General features: G+C 48.6%; 1 protein-coding gene across 2 annotated transcripts in view; it reads left to right on the top strand.

The window, feature by feature from the left end:
- The window catches only part of LOC120316537 (multidrug and toxin extrusion protein 2-like), a 36,196-nt gene that overhangs the window by 1,408 nt on the left and 23,206 nt on the right, over nucleotides 1-11,582 (top strand). For both annotated transcript variants that reach the window (XM_039362253.1, XM_039362252.1), the window contains exons 2-4: nucleotides 8,065-8,166; nucleotides 10,156-10,224; nucleotides 10,504-10,652. In XM_039362253.1, the coding sequence (XP_039218187.1) occupies nucleotides 8,065-8,166; nucleotides 10,156-10,224; nucleotides 10,504-10,652 (320 nt within the window). The remainder of the gene's footprint in view (nucleotides 1-8,064; nucleotides 8,167-10,155; nucleotides 10,225-10,503; nucleotides 10,653-11,582) is intronic.

The raw sequence follows: 11,582 nt of genomic DNA, 5'->3' as shown, positions 1-11,582 counted from the left end.
TAATAATAATAATAATAATAATAATAATAATAATAATAATAGTAATAATAGTAGTAGTAGTAGTAGTAGTAGTAGTAGTAGTAGTAGTAGTAAAGTTGGAAGGGACCTTGGAGGTCATCTAGTCCAACCCCCTGCTCAGGCAGGAAACCCTACACCATTTTGGACAAATGGCTGTCCAGTCTCTTCTTAAAAACTTCCAGTGTTGGAGCATTCACACACTTCTGGAGGCAGGTTGTTCCACTGGTTAATTGTTCTCACTGTCAGGAAGTTTCTCCTTAGTTCTAGGTTGCTTCTCTCCTTGATTAGTTTCCACCCGTTGCTTCTTGTCCTGCCTTCAGGCGCTTTGGAGAATAGCTTGACTCCCTCTTCTTTATGGCAGCCCCTGAGATATTGGAATACTGCTATCATGTCCCCCCTTGTCCTTCTCTTCATTAAACTAGACATACCCAATTCTAGCAACCGTTCCTTATATGTTTTAGCCTCCAGTCCCCTAATCATCTTTGTTGCTCTTCTCTGTACTCTTTCTAGAGTCTCAACATCTTTTTTACCTCGTGGTGACCAAAACTGGATGTAGTAGTAGTAGTAGTAGTATAGTAGTAGTAGTAGTAGTAAAGTTGGAAGGGACCTTGGAGGTCATCTAGTCCAACCCCCTGCTCAGGCAGGAAACCCTATACCATTTCAGACAAATGGCTGTCCAGTCTCTTCTTAAAAACTTCCTGTGTTGGAGCATTCACAATTTCTGGAGGCAAGGAGTTCCACTGGTTAATTGTTCTCACTGCCAGGAAGTTTCTGCTCAGTTCCAGGTTGCTTCTCTCCTTGATGAGTTTCCATCTGTTGCTTCTTGTCCTTGCCCCTTCCCCAGCCCCTCTGCCCCCCCCCCCAAAATATACTGGGTCTAGACCCCAGAAGGTGTCAAAGGGAGAGATACAAACCTTTTGATTGGACAACCATTTGTCCAGAATGCTAGAAGGACTCCTGACTTGGATAAGGGGGGAGGGGTTGGACTACAGGACCTCTGAGGTCCCTTCTGTGATTCCATGATTCTGTACTCTGAGTTTGGATGATGGAATGGTCCTTTTGCCCAGGTTGGAGAGAGGAACGGACCAGAGGTTGGGGGACAGGGCTTTTGCCTGGATGGCTGAAGAGAACCTCTCTGTCTCAGGGCAGTCTACCAGGCTCTACCCAACCTTAGAAGGAAGAATGTAAAGAGGCTGGAGTTAAGCAGATCACCTGACTTGGTACAGCAGTGGTTCTCAACCTTTTTAATGCTGCGGCCCCCAACCGGTCGTAAGTCAAGGACTACTCAACCGGTCGTAAGTCGAGGACTACTCAACTGGTGCAGCACCGTTTGCAGAATGGGACTTTTGGCGGGCTCAGCAGGGCAGAGATAGCCGGGACAATTCCTATTGGCTTTTGAAAGCCAATAGAATTAGACTCTATTCAAGAGAGTCTATTCTATTGGCTTTCAAAAGCCAATAGAATAAAAGGGAGTAGCACAGCTAAGGAAAAGGGGGAAAAAAATGGCGGACTGCATTGTTTGGCGACCCCCGTGAAATGGTCATTGGACCCCAAATGGGGTCCCGACCCACAGGTTGAGAACCACTGCAGTACAGGTAGTCCTCAACTTACAGCCACAATTCAGCCCCAAATGTCTCTTGCTAAACCAGAGAGTTGTTAAGTGAGTTTTGCCCCATTTTACACCATGGTTGTTAAGGGAATCCCCGCAGTTGTGAAGTTAGTAACCCGGTTGTAAAGTGAATCCGGCTTCCCCCATTGATTCTGCTTGCCAGAAGGTCGCAAAAGGGGGTCACCTGACCCCGGGACACTGCGACCGTCATAAATATAAGTCAGTTGCCGAGCGTCTGAATTTTGATCACGTGACCGCGGGGGATGCTGCAACGGTCGTAAGTGTGAAAAACCAGTCATAAGTCACTTTTTAAGGGTCGTCGTAACTTTGAACGGTCGCTAAATGAATGACTGTAAGTCGAGGACTATCTGTAATGAGTCGGAAAAGGAGCTTGGAGGTTCAAAGAGAGAAGCAACCTGGAATTAAGGAGAAACTTCCAGACAGTGAGGACAATTAACCAGTGGAACAGCTTGCCACCAGAAATTGTGGGTGCTCCATTACTGGAGGTTTTTAAGAAGAGACTGGACAGCCATTTGTCTGAGATGATATAGGTCACTGGTTCTCCACCTGTGGGTCGGGACCCCATTTGGGGTTGAACAACCATTTCACGGGGGTCGCCAAACAACGCAGTCCGCCATTTTTTCCCCCCTTTTCCTTAGCTGTGCTACTCACTTTTATTCTATTGGCTTTTGAAAGCCAATAGAATAGACTCTCTTGAATAGAGTCTAATTCTATTGGTTTTCAAAAGGCAATAGGAATTGTCCAGGCTGTCTCTGCCCTGCTGAGCCCGCCAAAAGTCCTATTCTGCAAACAGTGCTGCACCAGTTGAGTAGTCCTTGACTTACGACCGGTTGGGGGTCGCGGCATTAAAAAGGTTGAGAACCACTGATATAGGTTCTCCTGCTTGAACAGGGGGCTCGACTAGAAGACCTCCAAGGTCCCTTCCAGCAATATTCTATTCTATTCTATTCTATTCTATTCTATTCTATTCTATTCTATTCTGTTCTGTTCTGTTCTGTTCTGTTCTGTTCTGTTCTGTTCTATTCCTTCTGATTTTTGGCTATCTTGTTTTTTCTCGCACTATTGTTTCATAGGCTTGTTTCTTGGATTTTGCCCTTCTTACTCATATAGCTTCTGGGCTCTGCTGATTATAAAAACCTCGATTGAGTGGAAAAAAAAAACAAAGTCCCTTTTTATGGCTCTTGCGTTCTTTATTTCTCCATCCATCCGTTCTCAATTCTTTTTCTTCAGCTCAGAGGCCTCTTTCCTGAAGTGTTGAAGACAAACATTTGCATGTCATAAATCAGCGTTCCTAGAAAAGATAGCACTGGGGATTTTTTACGTTTTTTTTTTCCCTTTCTTCAGCCGGCTATCAAAAATAAAATGGCAGAAATGCTTTTATTTATGTATCCTACCTTTTGATTATTTTTAACGACTAATTCAAGGTGGCAAACATATCCAGCAGGCCTTCCTCTATATTCCTCATAACAACAACCCTGTGGGGTGGGGTGGGTGGACCTCCACTCCCAGAATTCCCCAGCCAGCCTGCTTTAAGAGGGGTGGACTTCCACTCCCAGAATTCCCCAGCCAGCCTGCTTTAAGAGGGGTGGACTTCCACTCCCAGAATCCCCCAGCCAGCCTGCTTTAAGAGGGATGGACTTCCACTCCCAGAATCCCCCAGCCAGCCTGCTTTAAGAGGGATGGACTTCCACTCCCAGGATTCCCCAGCCAGCAGGCTTTAAGATGGGTGGACTTCAACTCCCAGAATTCCCCAGCCAGCCTGCTTTAAGATGGGTGGACTTCCACTCCCAGATACCAACTATCTTCAAGCATGCTGGCTGGGGAATTCTGGGAGTTGAAGTCCACTCCTTTTAAAGTTGCGAAGACTGAGAAATACTACGGATTGGCATTCTGAGAACTCCTGTGTCTGTTGGAAAATCTCTCTTGCCACACACAACGTCCGGAGTTTTGCGTCCATTTATAAATCCATTCACCATTTAGGATGGGTTTTCCAGTGCGAATCTTTTTGGGGGACTTTCCTGAAATTTGGAGCAAGCTTTTTCTCTGACCTGAAGGAGGAAATTACAAGCCGTTTGATTCTTGGGATTGCTAAACACGTTGAAACCCATCCCCAAACTTACTCATATAGCCTTCGTTGGCACTTTCCTTGTGTCCCTGCGAGCAACCGGCGTTCCTTTCTTCCTGCAGTGGCTGGAGGCTGTGTGTATTTCTGGGTGTTGTGGAGGAGGGGAGATCCCCTTTTCCCAACTGAGCCAGCCTTTGTTCCATGCTGGATGAGAAGCATCGTATCCCTGGTCAGGAGACGATCATTTGATAATGAGAAACAAAGATGATCAGGGGGCCGGAGGCTAAAACATATAAGGAACGGTTGCTGGAACTGGGTATGTCTAGTTTAATGAAGAGAAGGACGAGGGGGGACGTGATAGCAGCCTTCCAGTATCTTAGGATCTGCCCCAAAGAAGAGGGAGTCAAGCTGTTCTCCAAAGTGCCTGAAGCAACAGATGGAAACTCATCAAGGAGAGAAGCAACCTGGAATTAAGGAAGAATTTCCTGACAGTGTGGACAATTAATCAATGGAACAACCTGCCTCCAGAAGTGGTGAATGCTCCAACACTGGACGTTTTTAAGAAGAAACTGGACAGCCACTTGTCTGAAATGGTACAGGTTTTCCTGCCTGAGCAGGGGGTTGGACTAGATGACCTCCAAGGTCCCTTCCAACTTTATTATTATTATAATTGGGAAAGAGTGCAGAGAAGAGCAACAAAGATGATTAGAGGACTGGAGGCTACAACATGTAAGGAACGGTTGCTGGAATTGGGTATGTCTAGTTTAACGAAGAGAAGGACGAGGGGGGGGGACAGGATAGCAGTCTTCCAGTATCTCAGGGGCTGCCCCAAAGAAGAGGGAGTCAAGCTATTCTCCAAAGCACCTGAAGGCAGGACAAGAAGCAACGGTTGGAAACTCATCAAGGAGAGAAGCAACCTAGAACTAAGGAGAAACTTCCAGACAGAACAATTAACCAGTGGAACAACCTGCCTCCAAAAGCGGTGAATGCTCCAACACTGGAAGTTTTTAAGAAGAGACTGGACAGCCATTTGTCCGAAATGGTATAGGGCAGTGGTTCTCAACCTGTGGGTCAGGACCCCATTTGGGGTCGAATGACCATTTCACGGGGGTCGCCAAACCACACTGTCTGCCATTTTTTCCACTTTTCCCTAGCTGTCCTACTCCCTCTTATTGGTGGCTACACCCACTTGGGGGTCACCACAACATGGGGACCTGTATTATGGGGTCACGGCATTAGAAAGGTTGAGAACCACTGATATAGGGTTTCCTGCCTGAGCCGGGGGTTGGACTAGATGACCTCCAAGGTCCCTTCCAACTTTATTATTATAATTATTGTTGTTGTTGTTATTGTCCAGTTTTGATATTTTCCAAAATCGCTCCAGGCCGAAAAAGTTTCTGGGTTGGGTTTTGAAGGAGAGGCCTGGCTTCAGAGTTGGAGCCTCTGAGTTTGCGGAAGGTGGTCCTGTGTTTGCCCCAGACCAGGAGTGTCAAACTCGCAATGTCACGTGACGTGACGTGTCACGACGTATCGTAACTTTTTTTCCATTGCTGGCAATGGGGTGGGCAAGGTTTCGCCGTGACGCATCCATCCCGTGGGCCGGCAGTTTCCCCTTCCCTAGATGGACTAAAACCTTGGCTCTTTTATGACTTGTGGACTTCAACTCCCAGAATTCCTAAGCCAGCATGTGGGAATTATGGCCCCTTCATGACTGGTGGACTTCAACTCCCAGAATTCCTGAGCCAGCATGGCTCAGCTTGGAAACCTCTCCCTTTCCCCTCAGCATGGCTGGCTCAGGAATTCTGGGAGTTGAAGTCCACGAGTCATAAAAGAGCCCAGGTTGCCTACTCCTGGACTAGACCAGCCCAGACAAATGGCCGCTCAATTGTTTCTTAAAAACTTCCAGTGTTGGAGCATTCACCACTTCTGGTGGCAGATTGTTCCACTGGTTAGTTGTTCTAACTGTCAGGAAGTTTCTCCTTAGTTCTAGGTTGCTTCTCTCCTTGACGAGTTTCCATCCGTTGCTTCTTGTCCTGCCTTCAGGCGCCTTGGAGAACAGCTTGATCCCCCCTCTTCGCTTAGAATGGTGCTTCATAACTTTCTGTTCTTTGCTCCTTGATAAAAATCATTTCCTGACTTAAGCAGGCAGAAAGGTCAGCCCCTAGATCGGATAACTCACATACGCACCGGGTGGAGATTGCATAAACTGGCTTAGTCCAGGTGGGTGTCGCTTATCCTGGACTCTTTCCCTTCGGTCCAAAAAGCGCCAAGCCAAAGCTTGCATTTCCAGGGTTCAAGAGCCAGATTAAACTCTTTGGGACCAAGAAACACAAGGAGTGGCTCGGAGGAATGCAGACCACAAGCTCCTGGCATGTGGAACGCTCGCTTTGATTGGCAGGTGTTGACTCTTAGGCAGGGCTTGTGGCCCGAGGGTGGGGTGTTGCAAAACATGAATGACAGGCCGAAGCAGACATATTTTGCAATATCTGTCACCTACTCATCCATCTACCCATCTATCTACCTACCTATTCATGTATCTATCTCTCCATCCACCTCTTCATCCTTCCTTCCCTACATCCATCCATCCACCTATCCATCCATCTACATGTCCATCCATCTATCTACCTATCTACAGTATACCTACCTACTCATCTGTCCATCTATGTATCTCTACATCCATCCATCCATCCATCCATCCATCCACCCGTGTACCTACCTACCTACTTACCTACTGACTGACATACATACCCACCCATTTATCTATTTATCTACTGACATACATACCCACCCATTTATTTATCTACCCTTCATCCCTTCATCCATCCACCTATCCATCCATCTACATATAAATCCATCTATCTACCTATAAAATACCCACCTACCCATCCATCTGTCTGTCTACATATCCCTGCATCCATCCATCCTTCTGTCCGTCCGTCCATATGTATGTATTCATCCATCTACCTACTTACCTGTCCATCCATCTGTCTGCTATCCATCCATCCACGCACCTACCCATCCAACCATCTATCCACCATCTATCCATCCGTCCGTCCGTCCGTCTATCCATCTGTATGTATCCATCCATCCATCTACTTACCTGTCCATCCATCTGTCTGTTATCCATCCATCCATGCACCCATCATTCCATCCATCCATCATCCACCCACCCACCCACCCACCCATCCATAGATCCATCCACATGTGCATCTGTCTGTCTATCTACTTATCCATCTATCATCTGCCTGTCCGTCCATCTCTCCATCTGCTAATATATGTATATTTACATATCATATTGGAGTGTTGAATTTAGCACCTGGACAATGCCTGGGGTTTTTTCCCCCCCTCTGTGTTATTTCTACAAATATCTGGATGGTTCTCACCAAACTTTAGCAAGTTAGCATCTGGCTGAAGAACTGTTTTCCATGACACTTGAAACCAGAAAGTAAAGGACTGGAAGTAACAATGGCAGATTGTTGAAAACCCAGCAAGACAAGGTGTCTAGGGGTGGGTTTCCAGAAGAAGACCAGGATAGCAAGTGTTCTGATATTTGAGGGAAAATTCATCAAGGAGAGAAGCAACCTAGAACTAAGGAGAAACTTCCTGACAATGAGAGCAATTAATCAGTGGAACAACCTGCCTCCAGAAGCTGTGGATTCTCCAAAAACTGGAAGTTTTTAAGAAGAGACTGGACAGCCATTTGTCTGAAAGGGTGTAGGCTTTCCTGCCTGAGCAGGGGGTTGGACTAGATGACCTCCAAGATCCCTTCCGACTCTATTATTCTATGATCCCAATCTCCTATTCACCGCCCCTGGGAGACAAATGTGCAGTTTGGTAAGTCCACACAGTGGTGGTGGGTGGCTTGCCCATTGAAGAGAATTACTTTCAGAAGCAAATCTTTCAATGCCTTACGGCAGTGGTTCTCAACCTTTTTAATGCCGCGACCCCCCAACCGGTCGTAAGTCGAGGACTACTCAACCGGTTGTAAGTCGAGGACTACTCAACTGGTGCAGCACCGTTTGCAGAATGGGACTTTTGGCGGGCTCAGCAGGGCAGAGACAGCCTGGACAATTCCTATTGGCTTTTGAAAGCCAATAGACTTAGACTTTATTCAAGAGAGTCTATTCTATTGGCTTTCAAAAGCCAATAGAATAAACGGGAGTAGCACAGCTAAGGAAAAGGGGAAAAAAATGGCGGACTGCGTTGTTTGGCGACCCCCGTGAAATGGTCGTTCGACCCCAAATGGGGTCCCGACCCACAGGTTGAGAACCACTGCCTTACGGATTTCAGACGTTGCGGGCGTCTGTCGGTTCCTGGAATAATCCTCTAATTTTTGCAATTTCCTCCCTAGTTCACAGCCCAGCTGTTGGGCTTCTTGATCAGCGTGGTGAGCTCCATCTTCTGCGGTCATCTGGGCAAGATCGAACTTGATGCCGTCACCGTTGCAGTCTCGGTAGGTACATCCCTGCCTAGCCAAAGCAGGAAAAGGGGTTTTGTAGCACTGTCCCCTGATAGAATTGGAACAGGTGAAGATTGACTATTGACTGATGCACAGATGGGTGAAGACCATGTTGGGGGCTGGATAGGGCCTGGATGCAGTGAGACACTGGAGAAGCATTGACATGTTGGAGCAATGTGTCTCAGCCTTGGCAACTTTCAGATGGGTGGACTTCAGCTTCCAGAATCCCCCAGCCAGCATGGTTTAAGATTCGTGGAATTTAACTCCAAGAATTCCCCAGCCAGCGTGCTTTAAGATGGGTGGATTTTCATTCCCAGAATTCCCTAGCCAGCCTGCTTTAAGAGGGGAGGGCTTCCACTCCCAGAATTCCCCAGCCAACCTGCTTTAAGTGGGGTGGATTTCCACTCCCAGAATTCCCCAGCCAGCATGCATTAAGAGGGGTGGGCTTCCACTCCCGGAATCCCCCAGGCAGCCTGCTTTAAGAGGGGTGGGCTTCCACTCCCAGAATTCCAAGCCAGCCATGCTTTAAATGGGTGGACTTCCACTCCCAGAATTCCCCAGCCAGCATGCATTAGGAGGGGTGGGCTTCCACTCCCAGAATCCCCCAACCAGCATGCATTAAGAGGGGTGGGCTTCCACTCCCGGAATCCCCTAGCCAGCCTGCTTTAAGAGGGGTGGACTTCCACTCCCAGAATCCCCCAGCCAGCATGCTTTAAGAGGGGTGGATTTCCATTCCCAGAATTCCCCAGCCCACACGCTTTAAGACGGGCTAACATCCACTCCCAGAATTCCCTAGCCAGCATGTTTTAAAATGAATTGACTTCAGCTAACAGAATTCCTTAGCTGGCCTGCTTGAACAAGGGTGGACTTCCACTCCCAGAATTCCCCAGCCAACATTCTTTAAGAGGAACGGACTTCAACTCCCAGAATTCGCCAGCTCGGTTCAACTCCCAGCATGCTCTGAGAGATGGACTTCAGGTCCCAGAATTCCTCAACCATCAAAGCAGATTGAGGAATGCCGATGGTTGAAGCCCATCCATCCAAGTGCTAGCTGGGGAATTCTGGGTGTTGAGGTACACCCTTCTTAATGTTGGCCAGCTGGGGATCTCTGGACATTGAAGTCCATCCATGAAAGTGCTGGCTGGGGAATTCTGGGAGTTGAAGTTCACCAATCCCTTAAACAGGAGCCAGCCGTGTGCTGCAGCTGCCAAAAAAGCCAACACAATGCTGGGCTGCATTAACAGAGGGAGAGAATCAAGATCATGTGAAGCATTAATACCACTTTACAAGGCCTTGGTAAGGCCACACTTGGAATATGGCATCCAGTTTTGGTCACTGCGATGTAAAAATGTTGAGACTCTAGAAAGAGTACAGAGAAGAGCAACAAAGATAATTAGGGGACTGGAGGCTAAAAGATATAAGGAACGGTTGCTGGAATTGATATGTCCAGTTTAATGAAGAGAAGGACGAGGGGGGACATGGTAGCAGTGTTCCAGTATCTCAGGGGCTGCCCCAAAGAAGAGGGAGTCAAGCTATTCTCCAAAGCGCCTGAAGGCGGACAAGAAGCAACGGATGGAAACTAATCAAAGAGAGAAGCAACCTGGAACTAAGGAGAAACTTCCCGACATTCAGAACAATTGACCAGTGGAACAACCTGCCTCCAGAAGCAGTGAATGCTCCAACATTGGAAGTTTTTAAGAAGAGACCGGACAGCCATTTGATCTGAAATGGGATAGGGTTTCCTGCCTGAGCAGGGGGTTGGACTAGATGACCTCCAAGGTCCCTTCCAAGTTTTTTATTATTATTATTATTATTATTATTATTATTATTATTATTATTATTATTATTATTATTATCATCCTCCTCATCATCATTATTATAACCTTCAAGTTGCCACGGTTGAGCAACATGATATCAGAGACGGAATGGTGCAGAAATACGGGGGGGGGATCTCTTGCTGACCTTTCCTTTCCTTCTTTCCAGGTGGTCAATGTGATTGGCATTTCGGTGGGGACCGGCTTGGCATCGGTGTGCGATACCCTCATGTCCCAGGTAATGTGTATTCCGCTTAACAGCCTCAGCGATCCGCTTAATGACCAGGGCTGATCTTCACGTGCTCCCGATTCTCAGTCTCCTGTCTCCGCGGGGACAATTTCTTATACATTCAGTACGTGATCCCTGAATCCCTCAGCTGTTTTGCTCAGAGATCCCTTTGTGGGCGAATCAGAAGAATCCGATTTACGGCTAATGTATTTTATTTTTATTTTTATTTCTCCCCCTCCCTCCCTCCCTCCCTCTCTCTCTCTCTCTCTCTCTCTCTCTTTTTGCCAGACTTACGGGAGTAAAAACATGAAGAGAGTCGGGATCATTTTGCAACGTGGCATCCTCATCCTGCTGCTTTTCTGCTTTCCCTGCTGGGCACTTTTTGTTAACACCGAGCAGATCCTGCTGCTTTTCCGACAGGATCCCGAAGTCTCCAGGTTGGGCGTCCTTGAGCAGCTGATTGTGATCCCCCGTGCCTGTGCGAGTTGTGCTTGAGCAGGGGGCTGGACTAGAAGACCTCCAAGCTCCCTTTCAGCTTCTCTCCTCTCCTCCCCTCTCCCCTCCCTCCCTTCCCCCCCCCTCTCTCCTCTCCCCTCTCCTCTTCTACCCCTCCCCTCTCCTCTTCTCTTCTCTTCTCTTCCCCTCCCCTCCCCTCCCCCCTCTCTTCTTCTCTTCTCCCCCCTCCATTCCCCTCTCTCTTCTCTTCCCCTCCCCTCCTCTCCCCTTCCCTCCCCTCCCCTCCTGTCTCCTCCCCTCTCTTCCTCTCTCCTCCCCTCCCCTCTTCTCTTCCCCTCTTCTCCCCTCCCCTCCTGTCTCCTCCCCTCTCCTCCTCTCTCCTCCCCTCCCCTCTTCTCTTCCCCTCTTCTCCCCTCCCCTCCTGTCTCCTCCCTTCTCCTCCCCTCCCCTCTTCTCTCCTCTCCTCTTCTCCCCCTCCCTTCCCCTCTTCTCCCCTCCCCTTCCCTCCTCTCCTCCCTTCCTCTCTCTCCTTCCCCCTCTTCTCTTCCCCTCCCCTCCCCTCCCCTCCTGTCTCCTCCCTTCTCCCCCTCCCTCCCTTCTCTCCTCTCCTCTTCTCCCCCTCCCTTCCCCTCTCTTCTCTTCCCCTCCCCTTCCCTCCCCTCCCGTCCTCCCCTCTCCTCTCTCCTCCCCTCCCCTCTTCTCTTCCCCTGCCCTCCTGTCTCCTCCCTTCTCCTCCTCTCCCCCTCCCTTCCTTCTCTTCTCCTCCCCTTCCCTCCCCTCCTGTCTCCTCCCTTCTTCTCCTCTCCCCCTCCCTTCCCCTCTCTTCTCTTCCCCTTCCCTCCCCTCCTGTCTCCTCCCCTCTCCTCCTCTCTCCTCCCCTCCCCTCTCCTCTTCTCCCCTTCCCCTCTTCT

This window comes from Crotalus tigris, unplaced genomic scaffold, assembly GCF_016545835.1.
Source record: "Crotalus tigris isolate CLP2741 ecotype Arizona unplaced genomic scaffold, ASM1654583v1 scf7180000019405.536791, whole genome shotgun sequence".
NCBI lineage: Eukaryota > Metazoa > Chordata > Lepidosauria > Squamata > Viperidae > Crotalus > Crotalus tigris.
The sequence above is the reverse complement of the archived record's forward strand: the minus strand, read 5'-3'. Positions and strand labels throughout refer to the sequence as shown.